The sequence below is a fragment of the Streptopelia decaocto genome (assembly GCF_964273445.1).
Source record: "Streptopelia decaocto genome assembly, chromosome: Z".
Taxonomy (NCBI): domain Eukaryota; kingdom Metazoa; phylum Chordata; class Aves; order Columbiformes; family Columbidae; genus Streptopelia; species Streptopelia decaocto.
Genome location: NC_138657.1, coordinates 61,710,362 through 61,731,409, shown reverse-complemented (window position 1 = coordinate 61,731,409; position 21,048 = coordinate 61,710,362). Strand labels below are relative to the sequence as shown.

Below are 21,048 nucleotides of genomic sequence, written 5' to 3'. Positions count from 1 at the left end.
GTAGGTAACTAATATAGTTCCTGTCAGCATAGTTCTTGGCAAAGAATTCAAGCTTAATAAACCTTGCAAGTTAGAAAGAAAATTTCTTCCATTTACACACAAATTAGTGATACCAGACAGGTAACCAACATGCCTAAGATCAAACGAATCTCATGTCAAAGCCAGAAGACTAAATGCTGTTCCACTTTTATGAGTGATATTTGATAACTTGAAGGCACTTGTTATTTGAACCTGGCTATTCAGGCTTGATACTGGAGAACATCTATTCACAGCATTTGAAAAGTTTTGGAAGTAACATACAGAAGGAACGAAAACTTCCGGCCACCACTTTCTTATCTACTAAGATTAAATTAACTGGTAATATCAAAAGCAGAAATCTATATCTGGGAATCTCAGCAGACACAGCCTTGGTGAATTCTGAGTTTTGCTTGTCATCCTTTTGAAGGTTATACCAACCAGGCAGTACTAAAACACTGTATCCACCTGCCCAAATCAATCTCACAGCTAGGTGGCTGCAACTTGTGTGCAGTTTATAATAGGACAACTAAATGCCATTAATCGGCTGAGGAGACTGCGTCCTCTGAGCTATGACATAGTTTACATGAAGAAACCAAAGCAAACATCTTCATCTGTGGCCCTATCAGATTTCCAATAGAATTCATCTTCATAGAGAAACCAAGTTTCTCTGTGTTCAGACACCACATTGTTAGTTCCTTTTGTTAAGTCCCTTTTCCTGTCCCTGTTCAATACTGCCATCTTTAGCCTCAAACTTCTGGTCAGTAATATGAGTTAACTAACTCCAAGTGCTGTTACACTGGTGTGTGAAAACAGCTATAGCAGTTTAACACAGTCATGCTTATCCAATACCCCTTAATGTCCTCTCAAGACAAGATAGGATAACTCATTGTGGAAGCTTTTCTAATAAAACAACAGGTTCATTTGATAGCTACAATCCACAAAAAAAATACATTTATGCTGCCAAATGCCAGAGGCATGCATCATGGAATTAGATGTATATTGTGCCTGATACTCAATAAAGCATAGCTTTCCCAGATGTGCTTTTACCTTTCAGGATCAGTATTTACTCCAATAACTGGTTTAAATTTATCAAAGACTTTACTGGCTGCCAACAACATTGTACCATCACCTACAGAAAAAGCAGAACCAAAGTTAGTTTCACTTCATGTTTTGATATCCCAAAAGAAAATAGTTTCACATCTCCTGCAGCATTATCACTACATGTTTTTGTATCAACAATCGGTCACATAAGCTGCACAGAAATAAAATGGGACCACAAAACTACTAACCCCTTTCAAAGTGGTGGAGTGACAACTGAATTCAAGATGACAAATGTGATTGGAAAAAGTACTACTTCTCTAACAGCTACACAGGCCTGGGCAACTGAGAAGCGAGTTTGAAAAGAGATTTATGGAAATTTCTCTATGTTTATCAGCTGGTAAGAGAAATTCTTTAAGAAAGTAAATGTATAAAGTATTGCTAATCAAAGCCACAGGACACAAGAAACAATACCAAATTTTACTGCGAATCACATGAACACAATTACTTTCGTTCAATTTCCATTTTCATCCTAGAAGGCACAATTTAAAGGTCTTCTTTGGCCCCAAATAAGCACACTTGGAAAAGAAGTCTTAGATAAAGCTGTTGAAACAGAATTCTTTCAGTGTCATTAGCTTCTTCAGCTATTGATATTATGTCCTGTCTGCTAAACAGAAGGACAGCAATAACCTGAATCAGTCTTTGCACCAAGACACAACCTCTGAAACCCTCTGATGATATATTATTACCCAGCTGCTTGCCTCATAACCATGACAGATGTTGCCACAGCCAAACTGGCACTTTAATCTCCAGCTTGGAGGAGTTCTTTGGAGGAGTTCTACAGGAGTATATTAGGATGCTTCTAGAAGGCAGAGCCTGGTCAACTCGAACTGCCACATATGACTGAACATTATGTCAGAGCCCAGCAACACTCTGCAGTATTTGCAGCAAATCACAAAAATAACTGAACGAACTGCTGCAATCCAATGTTAAAAAGAAACAATCAGGTTAGCTGTAGTTGCTTCTGAGGCTGCTCAAAAGACACGTACATTTACCTGTACCATCCAACTAGATACTACAGTCACTGGAATTAAGTGCGGAAGCAAGAAAGACAGTTTGAGCAAGGGCAGGAAAAGGTAGTACATTAATCTCCATCTCGCATACAAAAAGCTAAAGAGTATTGTTTAGGGCTATGTATAATAATATGACAGAAAGCATTTTATCCTCTTTATTTGAAAACTATAGTAAATTCCACAGTCTATACTATTTTACACAAAACAATACTGAACATTTCCGAAGTGGCCATGCACTGGGATTCACTTCCCAGTGCTACACTTTTAAATACTAGAGGTAGAGAGGGCGGTCACAACCACTGCATTGTGTCATATTTTCTGACAATTAGATGACCAATTTGTTTTCAAAATGTGCATACATTCAAAATGTGCAGATGCTTCATGCACTGCAAATTTTTTTTTAAAAGTACGTATGAAAACATACTGAAACAAATACTTCCCTTCCATAAAGTCATACCTCCTGCTGATATAATAGCATCTGCCCACCGAACTGTTTCTTCATTATATTCACGACGTTTTACAAGACGAACTTCTATCCCCTCGTTCCTACAAAGTGCAGAAAAAGCCTGAGTGTATCCTATATTGTTTCCTGTCACATCCTTCTGAAAAACTGATACGTAACTAGTGACACTATTTAAAGTGCTATTTGGCTTATAAGCATTTGACAGTCACACAAAGCCTTTACATCTTTTTCTTGTGTTTTCAAAGTATAACACGGTGTGTTACTTAACTGAACTGAGCTAGTCCACATTATGATTGTTTCAGGGATGACTGTTGATCTGTATCACCCTGTTTTCCATATTTGTTTTATCAGAGTTTGTAACACAAAGCTTCCTTCTGTAGATTTACACAATCAATGGATATTTGCACTTTGGCTGAAAATGTCAACATACATACATTCTTACCGTAAACTCTCTACAACGTGCTCCACGTTTTTTGTATGAATGCGATGCCGCTCCAGCAGGCCAGCATAGTTAGATCCCTTCAAGGCAAGCTGCAAGACATAAATTGATTTTGTTGAAGTTAATCGCTACAGCAAATGCTCTTGAGTAATACAAATTGAAGCTATAAAAAAAAGCCATGTATCTTATCTCAGTAGAGACACATGCTTTTATAAGAATTCCATTAGTTACACCTCTATACATACCAGTCAGCTCACACTGACTGGTTCATTAAATGAGTTACGTGGCCACAGCAGCCAACAAATCACAGACCTTTCAAGGGCTCTAAAAAAATATTCAAACAAGTATGCTACACTGTCTCCTGTGCCACTTCAGACACTCTGTGTTCCCTGAATCTGTTAAGTAATTTAACCCTAGGTAAATCTACATAAAATAATTATAGTAACTACACTCCTATCATGTGCTAAAAGCACCCAGACAAACAGCTAATTACCTGAAGAGTTAAAAACACTGTGCTATAGAGGACAACAGAAAATGCAACAGGAACAATAATTAAGAAAACATGTATCTTTGAAATACCTAGAGAATTGACCTTCTAATTGTATTTGAGCTAAAATGGCAGACTGCCGAGTGCTGACAAAGGTGACACGTCCCCTGTGTCAAAAAAAGCGTAAGGACATTCTACCTACTACCTTTGACAATGTCCCCTGGATTATAAACCAGATTTTTCAAACAAATTCATAGCAATAACAACATAAACAGTATTTAGCAATTCTATTTTAGCAGCATTCTTCTTGGAAGTCAGAGAATTTAAATCAAATCTTCACACAACTTTTAGACCATATGAATGTTTTGCAGTTCATATAGATAGACTCTTATGAGCAGGCAGATCAGACTGCTGGCCGAAGACTGGATTTTTTTGAAACAGGTTTCTGTGCAAGTGCTCATGTGGGGCTGGTACTGCCCCATACAAGTTTGCATGGAGATTAAGCAAGTAGAAGAGGGTGGAAGGGATGTTAAGCAAAATGAGTTTATAAACACATTCTCATAATTATAGTGATCCTGCTTTCAGCAGCAGGCTAGACTAGATTAACTCCTGAGGCTCCTTCTAGCCTGAGTTATTCTCCAATTATACTGCCATTGCTTCCTTTGCCCTGACCAGTTAAAACCAGAACTTCTCCTAGCATTTGTGTAGAGAAATTAATCTGTGCCAGATACCTTGAACAAGCACTTCCAACAACTTACTCAAGTGCCTTTACTCACTGTTGCACACCCTTCCAAGAGAAAATGGTGCCAGAGAGCCACATCTAATTCCATTTCCACAGAGACTCCCATACCACAGAACTCCACAGCAAAGGGGGGAGGACTGGCAAGATATGACAATTACAGTTAACTGCAATCCAATGCCCAACAAATGCAATCTTTCTTCACCCAAAACTGTTGATGTCAAGTAATCCAAACATGAGCTAAGCAAAAAGAAAGATTCAGTGCTGAAGGAATTGCAGAAAAGAATGGAACTGGTTGCTCTGGAACTGCATCACAGTCCTATTAACAGTGTTTACAATCAGCAACTGACCTGCAAGAACAAAATCTTTAGGTGGTCTTACAGCTGGGATCAGGAAACTGCCTCCAGCAGAGCTGCTCCTGGACTTTGCGGGGATGCCACCAACACCACTACAGGCAGAAATGGAAGTGGCTTCCAGCCGTGATTAGTCCCACACACAGATAAGCACGTGAGTGATCAGAAAATAACCAGAGAAAACCTGTTGATACTGATTTACTGTGGTACATGGTGTTATGTCCCATCACTTTGCCTCACAGACCTACACTCCTTGTTTCTACTCCCCACTACCATGCTTGCACACATTTTGCTCCTCCAGTGCCCATGGTGTTGCACAGGGAACCTGAACGGTGCTCCTGTTCTGCTGTGGGGAGGGAAACAGTATACAGGGCCATGGCCAGTTACAGCTCTGCCCATTGCAGGGTCTGCTGTCAGCCTCTCATGATCCATTTGGGGCAGAAAAATGTAAGTGGAAAGGAGAAAAGAAGGTATTTGCCTCCCACAGGCAACATCTGCTTCTGAGCACCACAGGTCTAATTTGCTAGAAGAGGGATTTTCAATTATACATTTGAAGCACAAATTTACCTTGTTTTACTACCAGAAAGAACAAGAAATCCACAGCAAATAACCTCAAAAAAATCAACTATACTGCTAAAATCAGGGTTCCCATTCATGCCTCCTCTAGAAATATCTGCCATGAATGAAAGACGAGCACCTGAAAAGCAGATTGCTGCTGCAGCATACGTTTTTCAGGCTGCTATTTCCACACACAACAGGTACCAAAAACTCCATCTTGCCATTTTATGTACCTTATTTATTTGGCTAATCTGTCAGCATGCTATCTTTCAACTTGGTCAAAGAGCTTCACTCTCAGAACAAAGAGAGTGTAATGAATCTCTGTATGATCATGTTCAGGCCTTTGAGTCACCAACATCAGTGGCGAGCCTACAGATAACGTTTCACAGGCACTACTAGCAAGGACAGGTACGGGTAGTGTCACTGGTGTGGAACAGTGTCTATTCTGTAACTTACATTTCCCTTAGGTGTGTTAAAGTATTTCAACAACGTCTTCACAAGGCAGAAGAAGATGCTTAGCGAATAAACTGTCTGTATCCTCAAGACTGGCTGAAGAATTTCCAGGGATACTTCCACTCTTGCTAAGAGCAGGACCACAGAGCAGGTATCATATGGGTAGAGGTCTCCTCTTTGAATTTATCTCTAGATCAGGCAAGCAGGTATCACTAAGCAACAAAATAGGGCCTTGAGTTTAAATGGTGAAGATACATCTACGGAGTTAATGAATCGTCCTAATTTGCAAAAGGCTCCAGAGATTAAAAACATGCTGCTCATCTCTAGCCTCATCCCTCTAGTTCAGAGATAAATAACTCACCAGCCCATTCATCTAAGCACCCACAAAGTGAGAACCTGCCGGAGCCTAACCACAGTCAAGTATATCGAACAGGAATGCTGATCATCAGCTGCTTTTCGTGTAACTGCTCCAAAGAAGAAGAGAAGTGCCTACGGCCCTTGTTGCCAGAGGCCACAGACTCACAGAGTGGCTAAGGTGGGAAGGTACCTCTGGATATCATTTGGTCCAAGCCCCCTGCTCACACAGGGCCACCTGGAACCACTTGCCTAGGACCCTGTCTTTAGGCTTCAGACCTTCACAGACAGAGCCTCCACCACGTCTGGGGGCAACCTGTCCCTGTGCTCAGCCACACTCACAGTGAAAAAGTGTCTCCCAATGTTCAGACAGACCCTCCTCTGTTTCAGTGTGAGCCTACTGCCTCTGATCCTGCCTCATAGCCAGGATCTGAACACTGAAACAACAACAAATACTCCTTAAAAGAGCTCTGCACCAAGGATAAAGAACAAGATAAATTACAGACCACCACCTCTTTTTTGGTCTAAAAGAGCTGAAGGCAAAGATCAGACGGTTGAGTTGCTGTGTACATGATCACCTTCCCAAAGAGCCTGGGAGGAACTTGCGATGTACAAAAAACCCCAGACTGCAGGAGAGCCTGGCTCCTGAGCCCACTCATCGGACAGGCCTGTGAACCCAGGCCTGGGTCTTACCAACCCACCACTCAAAAAGGCCCATTGGTTTTAGCTTCTGCATTAAGACAACATGCAAATACTTCTTTCTTCAGAGGAAGCTCTGATTTACAATTGTCATGGTCATCCTTCCAAAAGGAAAGGGTCTGACAGGCCAGCCTCCACTTTCAACATTCAAAAGCAAGTCCAAAAGTCTTACAGAGCAGGTGTCTTTGTAACAAGTATTGCCATTCTTGGCTAAAATGTGAAGAAACAGCTATTATGACAGACACATATTGAGTTTATTTGGCATTTGAAACTGCATGGAGTAACAATTTGATCTGAGCACCAAGTCTACCTGAAGAAAAACAGATACCAAACGTCAGGTAACACCTATGTAAGCAGCTTTCTATAAGGTAGTTTCTTTGGGTTTTGTTTTTTAAAATCCTCATTAAGACTTAAATGAAGTGAAACAACAGAGCTCTGACATTTTACAGCAAAAAGTTCTCATCCAAAATAATCCTACTTCATTTCACCACTAGCCTTTTTATAAAAAGTCACTTCCTTCCATGGAATAAGAGGATATGTTTGGCCCATGAAACTGAAGAAAACCTCATAAAATGGAAAAAAATCCTTAACTAAGTGTCATGGTGTAGTACTATACACTCCTGCAAAACTTACTTTAGTAACACAGAGAACTTAAAAAATAACAAAGAATGGGAAGAAGCCTGTCAGGTCAGTAAAAGGAGTATACTACAAAATCCCAACATTTCAACTTAGCGATATTCTTCCAGAAACTGCAGAATGACCCTCTAGACATGGGTGAGAAAATAAAAACACTATTCCTACAGAGCTCAGGACCTTCAAACTGCAGAATACTTGGCATTTCTTGGTGTGGAAGCTGTAAAAGCCTACGTGAGGGGCCACACACAGGTCTGGAGCCCCGCACTGCAGGTTGAGTAATTCCCTCCAGCGGTTATCTGCAAAGATCAGTAAGAGCAAAGGAAAAGTACTGATGAACAGAAGTTATCAGCTCTAGGTCTGCAAACACACAGGAAGCATGCTGTTTGCCAAGTCCCACTTGCTGAGGCTCCTAGAACAGGAAAAAAATAAGGCTAAAATGTGCAGGAAATGTCACATAAGAGCACAAGGGTAGTCAGCTACAGGTGGCATTAGTGGAAGTTCTGAAAAGCAGAAGTATTCACGAAGAGTGGGAAGAAACAAGAGCAACTGTAGGCCTATTAATCTGACCTCAACAGCCCACAAGAATGTAAAATAAAATGTATTAATATTTACATGAGAACTACTGTAGCTATAAGTACATTAGCATAAGAAAACACGGACAAACTGGCCAAAAATATATTCAGGAACAGTCTCAGTATTCTTAAACCTCACAGCAGAGATGTGATGCAAAGCAGACTTCCAGAAGAGCTTGCACTGGAAAACACACTCAGGTGAGCAGAATGTGCCCTATAATGGAGCTATTTTTCCTTAGGAGAATGAAGGACAAAAGGTCTAGCACGCATGTCTAAAAAAGTTCTGGTATCTTCTGGCCAGATTCTTTTTTGATAAAAGGATAATTCTTCACAGAGCTCCTTCCTCCTGGAGCCTTATCTCTCACATCTGGCAAGCCTCACCCCACTGGGTTTGGACGCTGGGTCTGCTGTCCTTTGGTAACGCTGGCCCTCCAGGAGCCACGCTGCACAAGGAGGACATGGTTTGTAGCCGCAAATATGGAAAAAAAAACAAAAACAGGAAGCCGAATAACACCCAAATACCCACTGTTGTCCACATATTTGGATTATGATCCTTGAGTTAGCGAATGGGAAAAAGAAAAGCTACAGCCAATTCTCACTGGCGTTGCCAACCTAGGCGTTAGGATAGAACAGCATGCTCTCTCAAAAGAGTAATGTGAATGTTGTCCAGAATGCAAATGTGAATCAACCACTTTCTACATCTCATCCTAGTACACCAAGATTAACAGGAACCTTCCCAATCTATTGTGCCTATATATGAATATGCATATATGAAACATATATTCATATTATTTTTATTATGCTAATCCTGGATTGACAGCACTAACCTTCATCTTGCCTTAAACTGCCACTGCATCAGGTGGAATTAATGCCTCAGTGTACCAATCAGTTGCTTGTTAAATATCTGATTAGAAAAACAAAACCCACAAAAATCCCACAAACAAACATAGACAAACAAAAAAACACACAGATCTAGAAAGTATTGCTCTCTTAATTTTCCACAATGAACTTGCCCACACATGCACCCCAGCAGGGAAACAAGAACAGATTACAGCTTGCCAATCTGGCTAATTTTTACAGCAAGAACCACCAAACAAATGGATTTAGAAAGCAACAGCTGAACACAGGAGTTTAACATGAAGATGAAAATACTAAGACATTGACAAAAACATCTAACCATTTCTCAGCAGAGTACAGCACTCTTAAAGAGAAATTGCCCCCCTTCCCAGGTATAGACAAAGTTAGTTCTCTCAGTTTTAAAAGAAACAAGCATTTATTTTGACAGGAAAATGGAAAAAGAAAAAATTCCAAAAGCATTAAGTTTTGAACTTACACTAGAAAAGCTTTGAATATAGCACAAGCCTCAAATAATACACTCCTCAGCTTCCCTGACAAATAAGAAACACTGACTCAATATTTGCTTAAGTGCCAAAGACTGGCATCTATGGTTGCATGCAAGTAAATTTCTTATGTTCTAGTGTTAACTACTAGGTAAGTTAAATCTTCACCTGTCACGTTAAAAAAATCCAGTTTTCTTCACAGGTCAGACAAACACTGAACTTTCTAAGAGCTCAAATCACTTACTAAGCTTTCCTATTTGTAATGTAACCCACATACAAACAAATAGGATTAAAGCATGACTTAGCTTCTGAATCTTAAAATGCAGAAGACAAAAGAGATAAACTGAGCAGTTAGCCATGGCAGAACCTGCCAAGTGGAAATCTGCACTTCAGAGACACATTTCAAGTGCTCCACAGAAGAGGATTTCCTTGATGCACCACCACAGCAATCCTGAACATTCAGTGGGTTTGACAGCATCAGCTGAAACTGACTGGGAAGTTGAATTTGGTGGCTGAATACAACACATGTCCAGGTTTGGATATGACACCAACTTTCACTTCAAGTATAGGACCGCATGCCACCTGTAATTTCCTCTAACTAGAGGACAATTATCATGACAATTATCACTTAGGAGCTTCAACTGCTGTATTTATACTTATGACAGCAAATCTGCAGATGACACCAAGCTGAGTGGTGCAATTGACACACCTGAGGGACAGGATGCCATCCAGAGGGACCTGGACAAACTTGAAAAGCAGATCCATGTGGACCTCATGATGTTCAACAAGGCCAAGTGCAGGGTCCTGCACCTGGATCAGGGCAACCCCTGGTATCAATACAGGCTGGGGGCATGAAGGGATTGAGAGCAGCCCTGCCAAGATGGACTTGAGGGTACTGGTGGATGAAAGATGGGACATGAGATGGCAATATGTACTTCCAACCCAGAAGGCCAATAGTATCTTGAGCTGCATCAAAAGCAGCATGTTCAGCAGGCCAGGGAAGGTGATTCTGCCCCTCTGCTCTGGTGAGACCCCACCTGGAATGCTGTGTCCAGCTCTGGAGCCCTCAGCACAGGAAAGACATGGACCTGTTGGAGAGGGGCCAGACGAGCCACAGAAATGATCAGAGGCTGGAACAGCTCTGCTGTGAGGACAGGCTGAGTGTTCAAGGTGAGGTTGCATGGGGCTTAAGCAACCTGGTCTAGTGCAAAGTGACCCTGCCAAGACACAGGTGTTGGAACCATATGATCTTTAAGGTCTCTTCCAACCCAAACCATTCTACAATTCTGTGATTCTGCTTTCACAGAAGTTTCTTGAATTAACCTTCTCAGAAGGGGAAGCGTGCTCTCCTACTTGCTTTCACATGAAGTCTGATATTGCATGGTTTTGCTAGAGAAAAAAAAAAAAAGACATGGTAGGGTCACCACATTTGGGAAAAAAACACCAGCTGAATTTTAGTTTTTGTTGAAAAATTCCATTCTCCTTAACCTTGGTTAACCAAGGTCCTTAAACCTTGACGTCAGTGAATTCATGCTTTATTTGATAAGACTCCGGCTCAACTTCTTCGCTAACAACAGGGCAGGTTTAAGCAAAATCATGCTTGCAGTACTAGCAGATTTACTCATTTGGGGACATCCAGTTCTTTCAGAGACCTTTGGTCCAGGTAATTGAGACTAGCAGGAGTGCTCTGAGGCCCTCTCAAAGTGAACCTGAGAATCAGTTTCACTGAGCACCTGCAGATCCCAAATGGACTTAAAATGATTGGTGTCAGATAACAGTTAAAAAAATGCAATCCACAAACACTGTTTACAGGATGGCTTTAATAATAATCATTTACCTTAGCTAAAGCAGTAGCAAAACATGCAGCTTCCCAAAACAAAGTCCTACGGATAATCGGCCCTACTTCGGCTCAGGTTTAAGTTCTCTACAAAGCTTTAAACATTAATCAAGTCTTCAGTTACAAACCACTGCTGCACTGCAAGCTGCAGACTCTCAGCCCAGTTCTGCCTCCCTTCCCAGCCTGGGTTATTAGACATTATACAGGCCATTAATGGCTTGTTTATAAAAAACTGTGGTAGGTTAACCTATGCAGTAGGTCAATACCTACCACAAAGGCAAGGCAGTAGGCTGGTCCTATCTGACCAACACTCTTGCCTGTCTGCTGTTACCTCATTTACTAATCAAGTTGTTGATTGCTCAGAATTGTTTCCAATATTGCTCCTGCCCTTTTGCTCATTTTCTACCAGTTTTCTGTGTCATCTCTCGTGCTGTAGAAGCCCACTGTGCCACTTTAGCTAGGAAATTTTTTTGCTTATACTTTCCTCACTGTTTTCTTCAGCAACTTAGACCCCTAGCTTTCAATACACAGCCATGGCAGCCTTTCAAATGCTGCCTCTATATCTGCTGTAGAGTAACGAATATCAAGGGGATTGTATATTGTAGCATTTTGTATGACATCACTTCTGTAGCAGCTGACTTGAACAATTTCTTCACGTGGAATGTGAAACTGGCAATGCTATGTTCCTGAGGCTTTACAGAAATGCTGCTTTGGGGCAAGAGTTTGATCTGTACATGAACAAAAGTAAAAATGCCACAAACTGTTTTCTAATTCTTCATCTACCACATTAAAGTATTATTGTCTTTTTAACCACAACTGAGGAATGCACATAGTGGTTTTAATTCAACGGCTAATGCAGAGCAAATTGTTGTGTTAACTATAAACAGAGCTGTAACTACTTTCTTGCACTGGTAAGTTTCTAGAAATTCAGTGCAATCCAGGCAATTCAATCACTCAGTTCTCACTAATTCAGCAGGATACCAACATATCATAAATTGCAACTAGATAACTACTTTAAAACAATTATTAACATCACTTCCAAAAAGTGGTCTTTTTCAGCTGTATATACTATCAGGTGCTTGGTGAGGTAGTCCATGAATTTTAATTCAGGTACACTGGAACACCATACTTTTGCATCTATTTGCTATATATGACTGAGTGTACTAGAATAGCTTGCTGGAAAAAACAAATCTTGTGGAAAAATGAATTAGTACATCCCATTTGTTTCCATCATTTTCCAGACTCCTCTTATGACAGAATGACAACCTAGGAGGAACTTTTTTAAAAAACAGATGGAACTGAAGTTACTTAACATTGATTCAAGTATAACAAATTTCAAATGTAAAGATGAACAACTGTACATAGAGATTGTGTAACGTGAAAAACATTTACATCCAAGTTTTCAGTGGATTAGCTCAAAAATTTTATTTCTGAAAGAAGTGTCTTTACCTTTATATAACCTTGGTGCACTATAACCTCTGTCCTGAATGCTTCAAATTCAGTAGATTGAGATGAGGCCTTTTCAGGGTGAGGTACAGCTAACAACAGTCCTAACAGTTTTTAGGCACTTTTATGTGCTCCCTGGAACAACTACTGAAATAATTCACATTAAAACATAAGCAGAGATGGGTAGTCTGAATTCATCAGAAGGATAAAAAGCTTCACAGTACCACTTCACTCATTAAATAAGTTTCTATTTAAAGATATTACCTTCAAATGTACCACTGTACATTTGGATCCACAAGAGAACGTGGAGTAAATACCCTAGTACTTACTGCTTTTTAGAATAGCTCAACTGTGTTTTTTTAAGAAAACAAAACACAATTTTTGAAGAGACTGCTGAATTATCTGATTTAATTTTAAAATTAGAATTCTGCTGAACTTTGAAGTTTGCATAATACTTTTTCCTTCTGCTGCCTTCCCTGTATCTGTAAAAATCCTGGTGTTTTGAAAATATTTGGGTAACATTTTGTAATTTGAGTTCTAGTGGATCACACACACCTGGGTTGAAGCACAGCTCTCTAAAACAGGAAACTAAGAATTAAATACCTGGCTAGTTTCCAAAACCCCACCTTGGGGTGGTACTGTGAAATTCCCAAATGTGAAAAACTAGTACTTAGGAAAGGTAATTCAAAAGCAATACTAAAAATGTATCTTTCACCCTTTCATGTAAAAGGTGGTTAAGAAATTTTTTTTTGTAATTAAAAAAAAAAAAAAAATCAATCACCTATCACATTACAGGTAAAATAGTACATTTATCCCAATAGAGAATTTCCTAACAAACACGACAGCTTTAACGTGCAGATCAGTAACAGCTGGTGCTAAAAACACTTAAATTAGGAATTGGGGGGGAATGCAGGGGAAAGGTGTCCCACACCCCAATACAACCCCCCCTTCCCCACCCTCCACAGTTCTGTGGGATTGTTTTGGTGCACCAGACAGCAGGAGCTCCAGCTGAAGCTCTCCTCCCCCTGGACCAGCCCTGCTCAGGACACCGAAGTTCATGTTCTGCATCTTTTAGAGGAGGCAACGTCCTGCTGACAGGTTACCTCTTCTCTACGTGGATACCAGTTTGCAAGAAAGCTGTATGAACTTCACACTTCTGAGATGACCATCCCTACCAACTTGTTGCAGTGGTCCAAAAGAGCCAAAACTTGTCCCAAACTCCAACTCCTTCTTCTCCCTCCCCACTCCAAATAAAGACACATTAACCAGCCACAACATAATATCAGCTGTGGTCCACACCGAATAATTTTCCCTGTTCAAGACCAAAACAAACAACTTTTCATCTGACAAGACATTTTCAAAGGTAATTAAAACCACATATGAAGTGTGTTTGGACAGCTAAATCATTGGTCTTCCCTAGACACCTTCCAGCACTGAGAAGTCACCAGCTGTATCTCAATTGCACTATCAAGAAAAAACAGGACTCAGGAAATTAGCTTTATCTATTAATGCTACTGGCATATTCAGCTCTCTTAGCTTACGTAAGGACAACAACAATGCTTGCTCTGCATGGGTTTGCTGAGAGTTAAATGAAGAGTCAGGACATACAGCAGCCTTATTAGTTGACTGGATCTTTCGTTTTCATAACCAGCTGTATTTAGACGCCAATCCCAATAACCAAGTCAGAGGAAATTCAAATTGCTGTCATTTGTGGTAAGCAAACTGTTTGTAGGGACTTAAGAAAATGACTAATTTTTATTTAACTTTAAGCTGGTAACTGTGTTAGAAATCCCACAGTCTTGTTACATCTCATGAAGGAAAACAAAACTATTTCTTGTGTGATTTGATGCACAGAATTTAGTGATGCAACACTTGTTTTTAAAGTGCTGGGTCACTTGGGGGCATTTTCCTTTCCTGGTATTAGAAGAGAAATCTCTCATTTTTATAGGTCTCTAATCTCCCTTCTGAACTAAAGACTCTAAAATCCTCCCCTAGACAACAGCATTCAGAGCACTCAATTACAATTTTCAAAATAGTTCAGAATTAGAATACTAATTACAATAGTCAGATGTGATTAGGTACAGCTATAAAGAGATTTAGAAGACCTGCGCGTAAGCATCTGCCATAAGATATATAAAAACAACCACCTGGAGCAAGCATGTATAACATGTGCGTAGAGATGCAATGAAAGACTTAATCATTCACAGATCTACCACTCTTCATTTGAAGAGTGTTCACCCTTGCTCTCCATCTCTTCCCCAACTGCTCTGTTCTTTTGCTGCTTCTTCGCCACCCTGGTCTCTGTTTGCACAGAGAAAGAATTTGGGAATTGTGACCTTGCAGCTTTGACTCTGCAACATTCAGTAGCATTTGTACAGTACAACTCACTTGGTGTGCCCAAAAGCAAGGCCACAGAAGCATTTAGGCCACAGCTGCTCAGGGCCACTGTTGCCATTAGAAGCACCAGCCAGCCAACTTTGATACTCAGATATTCTGATTCTTTAAGTATGCTGTGATTTATAGAATATATCATATATATGATACATACTATGATCTGTATCATACTTCAATATCTATTGCTGCACACCAATGATTCATCTTCAGCCTTCTTAAATATGGAACAAATTTCATTTAATGAGGATTGGTGCCCAAAGGCACACATGCAGTGTCACTTCTGCATTGACTGACTTTCTGCATTTTCTGTCTTATTACACAAACACATTGACTGCAACAGCTAAGTTCAGGTCTGCTCTCCTGTTTCTGTCACCAGGCACAACTGCTTAAGCCCATGATGATCATTGTCTATGTTATACTAAAATTTGAAGCTTCCAAATAGAGACAGTCATCTTCTAGGAACTTGCAAACATCTCTTCTAACTGCAAGCGGTAGGCAAACAAGCCCAGGTACAGCTTCTCAAATATAAGCCTCTAACATTGCCTTGAAACTGAACTTCTGTATTTCAGATAGTCAGCATCTGGACACCTGAAGATCTGTGGTATGGGCCCCCTCACATCTCCATGCTGTCCCACCACCAGCCAGCTCCAGGATCACCAGAGCCTGAGCACCTGCAATGTAACACACCCACCCACCAACCCATCCTCTGGGTTATCTAACAGCATCAGGCAACCCAAACCTCTCCCATGCGCTTTTGCTTTCACTCTTTGCCACTGCCCCAACAGCACTGTCCTGGAAGCCTGGACACCCACCCTGCCCTCTGCACAGCTGTTTGGCCACCGAGCCCCCATGTGCCCCCATGCACGACAGCTGCAATTCATAACCTGTAGGATAAACCCAGCAGCACCCTGGGCGGCAGCAGCAGCAGGGACTTGCTGCAGGTCCAAGGGCAGCTTCTGGCCCCATTTCTCCGGGATCAGCAGCCTTGGGAACAGCATCTGAAGCTTCCCCAGGAGAAGCAGGGGCACAGGGAGCACAGAGCACACACAGAGCACACCTAACCTCAGGAAGCAAAAGGCACTGCATTCCCAAGCTGCCCGCAAAGTACGGCACAGAGGGCCAGGCACAGTTTGCAACAATCACTCCGCTAAGAAGTGATCTCTGCCCACAGCACAGGGGGTAAGAGTTTCCTGAACCTTCACCCAACGTATTTACTGAGGCTGCCATTAGCTCAGACAGTTTGAGGCGGGGGAAGAGATCAGTCACAATAGAATGTAAAAATGTGAACAGAGAAACTTTTACAGGTCAGCTAAAAAATTTCAGAAATGGGCAGTAAGGAAAATTCCTTCACTCTCTTATTTCACATTTCAAAAGATAACATTCTGGAAGAGCTTTTCAGTGTGCTCTTGAGTAAATCTTTGTACTCCCACTGATATGGCAAGAGCCAAACTTGATATTGCTACACACACAGGCAAGTTAGGCTACCTGGCAACATCATGAGTTTTACTGCTGCAAGCCCTCATGCAGAGGTATTTCCACAGGAAAGCTAGATTTTAAAAACCACCAGTCCTAAAATAAAAATTCTAGAATTCTCCTATATATGGAAAATTATCTTATACCTGTAAGTTCCTCCAAAAGGACAAACTCTAAGGTTTTTCTGCAACTATTGCAGTCAGACACCGTGTGTTCACTTACTTTTTTGAAAATGCACCTTCAGAGAGACACAGGTTACCGAAAATGCAAAACTTGCATTCCTGTGAGAAGAGGAACTGCAACTATTGTTACATTCAGTCAGAAGCACCTTCAGGACTCCGCAATGCTGAGGACACTGCTTGCTTAGTAATTCACTGTCCCATTCCTGCCTGTACACATGCGGTTAGGGAAAGGTGACCAAACATTCTGTTTTTCCTGGTTTTAGTTGTGCACTAAGGACAACCTGGTTCTCTACACTTAAGAGCAAGAAAAGCTTCCTCAAAAGAAGCTTAAAAAAGACAAAAACCAGTCTTAGAGATTAGCTGTGAAATACATTGCTTTTCCACAGCTACCGTATGAAAGGAAGCACAGGGGCATGTCAGCAACAGGAACCTACATGTAGCTGAGAATAAGAACACGCGTTGATATTTACATGTTAAACTTGGTGCCATATAAAATTTGACTAGAGCTTTACAAAAGAAGTAAAAATGTTTGGACAGTAATTCCACAGGAGATGGATGACCAAAGTACGCTGAAAAATTTAAGAACAATCTTGCTTTAGATACTGTACTTTTTATCCTAGCGCTTTGCAAAACAAAGCTATAGCAACCACAGCATTTGTCCCTGCTATGTATGTTAAACACACTTTCAAGTTTAACCCAAGCACTGCAAAAAAGTAGAGGTCTACAACATTTCCAGTTGTAAGAGACCAAAGACCAGACAGACACAAATTAACGGGCCTTATTCAGGATAAAGACAATAATACGAGCTCATGACCTGTACTGCTGGCGACCAAAGCATCTCCATAGAGTACCATGCTTTATTTCCACCAGCAGCAGATGAGCACCAAAAGGAGACAGTCACAGGGATGTGGAGAACAGGATGGGGTCACTAAGCCTGGTGGAGATGAAGACACTAGTCACTGGGTGTGTACATCAGCACTCAGAGATACCTCCTTTCCTTAGCACACCTTCACTGGTGGAACAGCTACCTGGTTTTGTGCTGAATGTTTCTTAAAGACCAAATAAATGGGCTTTTCTAAAAACTGGAGCAAGACGGATGTGAATAACAGATTTGGCTGCTCAGCTGGAGGATTTTTTAGAAAAATACCTGGAGAATGAAATAAAGCAAGGTGACAGAGCAAAGGGGCGGGAGAAATGGGAATGAGTCCCTTCTAAGTCTCAGAGGTAATTTTCACAACATAGTGCTTTTCTCAGCATGCACTTCTCTAAACACATTTTATATTACACGCTGCAAGAGAAAACACCCTGCAACTTACTGAAGGCTGCTGGAATCACTCCGAGGATAAAACCCAAACGCGCTTACTACACAAATCCCTCGGTAATTTGCAACAGATGAAGGGAGAGCGGGTAAGGGGCGCCGCCAGGAGCGCCCCTCCCGGGCTACCGCGGCTCAGAGTCGAGCTCTGGGGCCCGGTGAGGCGGCGGGACGGGCAGAGCCGCCCGGCAGCGGCCGCGCCCCCGGTGCCGCCCCGCGCATCGAGGCGAGGAGAAGCCCCAGGCCCACTCCGGACGCCCCGGCCCAGTGAGCAGCGCACGCACCGCCCCGGTAACGCCTCAAGCTCCTCTGCTCCCGGACCCACCGCCACACCGGCGGCTGCGCCCGGGGAGGTTGGGACCGCCGCCCCCTCCCGCCGCTCACCAGCTGCTTGAGATCCTCCTCGGATAGCCCGGCGTAGCGGTACCGCTGCTGCTCGAACTCGTACCGCGTCGTCTTCACCACCACCGCCACCCGCGACGGCCGGAACCCGCCACCCGCCGCCCCCAGTCCGCTGCTGTCCCGCCGCCGCGGCGCGCACGGCCTGGGCCCCGCCGCCCCACGCCCTGCCGCCGCCCAGCGGGCGGCGGGACTCAGCCCGCGGAGGGCGAGGAGGCACCGGCGGGTACCGCCGAGCAGCGGCAGCCCGGGCACAGCGGAGGAGGTCCCCACCGCCCTCTGGCAGAGCAGCAGGGCACGGCGGGTGGCCGCCCGGCTGGCGAGGCAGAAGTAGCCGTAGAGAAAGCCCCGCACGGAGCACATGGCCCGGGCTCGCTCCCCGCCCGGGGCGGGGGCCTGCGGGCGGGAGAGCGCAGCGCTGCCCGGCGGCCGCTGCCCCCGCTCTGAGGCGGACTCCGCGCCCCGGCAGCGCTCGGCACACATGGCACCGCCGCGCCGCGGGCCCCGCCCCTCCTCGCGCGCAGGCGCCGCCTCCACCAATAGGGAAGAGCGTCGTTAGACACCCACCCTTTGCAGGGGCGGGGCAGGAGAGGCGCGGAGCGTTCCCGAGCCGGGCCCGGAGCCGCGTGCGCATGCGGTCTGCTCGACCAACCGCGCTGACCCAAGGACGGGGAGGCGGGGGGAGCGCGTGGCGAGCGCTCGCTGTCCCGCGCATCGGGAGTACGAACTGCGCATGCGCCGGGCGCGCGGTGCCTTTCTCCCGACACGCCTGTGCGGCGCCGGCGGTCGGGACGGGGCGCGAGGCACGTAGGCTGGTACGCGGCTGGCGCGAAGGGCCCGGTCCGCAGCTGCCGGGTCCGCTCCCGGCTCGCCGCTCAGCCCCGGCCTGTGATAACACTTCGGGGAATGAAGGCAGCTGTGTTCGTGTGTGAGCTGGCGGCGGCAGGAATCGGTACTGAGCAGACTGTGGAAATCCTGAGGGGGACCTCGGTGAGGCCCCTCTGTCCAAGAAGGGACGGGGAACTGCTGGAGAGAGTCCAGCACAGGGCAACAAAGATGATGAAGGGAGTGGAGCATCTCCCTTATGAAGAAAGGCTGAGGGAGCTGGGTCTCTTTAGTTTGGAGGAGACGGAGGGGTGACCTCATTAATGTTTATGTAAAAGGTGAGTGTCATGAGGATGGAGCCAGGCTCTTCTCGGTGACAACCAATTATAGGACAAGGGGTGATGGGTTCAAACTGGAACACAAGAGGCTCTACTTAAATATTAGAAGAAACTTCACAGTGAGGGTGCCAGAGCACTGGAACAGGCTGCCCAGGGGGGTTGTGGGGTCTCCTTCTCTGAGACATTCAAACCCCACCTGGACACATTCCTGTGTAACCTCATGTAGGTGTTCCTGCTCCAGCTGGGGATTGGACTGGATGATCTTTGGAGGTCTTTTCCAGTCCCTGACATTCTGTGATTGAGGTGCCTGGCTGGGAAGCTGGCTGGCTTCGTTGTTAAAACTCTGAGGAAAAGGACTTAGAAAGTTATAAAAAGACAACAGGTTGATTGTTCTAAAATTACTAAATACCACATTTTGTGAGCATCTGATAAGAAATGTAGTTTGAGAAGTCTGTCTCGTATTCATGACTGTTCTCGTCTTTATTACATCGGTAACAATGGATGAGGAAGTGCAGAACAGGTAGCAAGCTAAAAGCAGCAGGTTTGGGAAAAGACCTGTGCAGCAGTGCTGTGAATGCATGTGAGTCTGTTTTGTAAGTCCACGTAAAAAAAAACCAACTAAATAATTGATCATTTTTTGATATTGCAAGCAAGATATCTAGAAATACTGAGGGGTTTTTAACTGCCTTTTCAGGTAGGGGCTTTCAGAGACAGTACTTCTGCACTAAATGCCTCATTTATGCACACTTTACTCACCTTGTGTGTGTTTTTTCCCTGGGGGATGTCATGGCCTCTGGCTGGAGAGAGATTGAAGCAGCAGCTTTTACCTGACAGTGCAGCCCTTCTACAGTTCTTTGCTAAGACAGTCGCAGGACAGGAGAGCAGCTAAAGTTGTTCAGCTCTTCCCTCCTCTTGTGTAACAATACAAAAGCTCCATGCAGTCTTTACTGATGGGTAGGAGGATTTTCTCTCTGCTAATTAGCTTAGCCTTCAATGAAGCTACCACAAACCAGATTACCAGGAGAGTAATTAAATATACCTAATTCCTCTGCCAACCTGGAGATGCCTCATTTTGTGTAACTATTAACTTTTGGATTGTACAAAGCAGTAGTTAAAATGAGATCCTGGAGACCAAAAGTATATAAGAGGTTTTGAAAATTTACAGCTCTGATTTGAGTGGTATCTATGTTATAACTTGACCATTGAGCTGCACCTCTAGGATTCTGTGCTTCATGTATTACCTACTTATATTGAACTGTTTGGATTTTTCTTTGAAAAATAAATCAGCTTCAACCACTAAGGCAAGATGGAATATGGATCAGTATTTTACTCTGAGGTCATGCAGCTATTATATTAGGGTCTCTGAATTAATGCCCATAGCAAGCATTATAAGCATAAAATATGAAATATATAATTTAAAATGTAAATTCAGAATAGTAGGTGATATCGTAATGCTCTGGAGGCAGAGCTGAGGCACAGAGTGTGAAGTGATTGACCCAGGGTTCCCACAAGCAAGTCTCTGACAGACTAGCTGAAGGGTACACAGATCATCTGACACACCATTGTCTAGGTGGAAAAATGCCTACACTTTCCACAACACATAAAATAGAGTTTGGG

The 21,048-nt window shown here is 43.3% G+C and overlaps 1 protein-coding gene across 2 annotated transcripts in view; it reads right to left on the bottom strand.

Annotated features, from left to right (window-relative positions):
- Nucleotides 1-18,767, bottom strand: part of NADK2 (NAD kinase 2, mitochondrial) — a 32,509-nt gene extending 13,742 nt beyond the window's left edge. For both annotated transcript variants that reach the window (XM_082075851.1, XM_082075852.1), the window contains exons 1-4: nucleotides 18,254-18,767; nucleotides 3,035-3,123; nucleotides 2,587-2,675; nucleotides 1,066-1,147 (exon numbers count right to left, since the gene is read on the bottom strand). In XM_082075851.1, the coding sequence (XP_081931977.1) occupies nucleotides 1,066-1,147; nucleotides 2,587-2,675; nucleotides 3,035-3,123; nucleotides 18,254-18,751 (758 nt within the window). In that variant the 5' untranslated portion in view covers nucleotides 18,752-18,767. The remainder of the gene's footprint in view (nucleotides 1-1,065; nucleotides 1,148-2,586; nucleotides 2,676-3,034; nucleotides 3,124-18,253) is intronic.
- Between the last annotated feature and the right edge of the window lie 2,281 nt (nucleotides 18,768-21,048).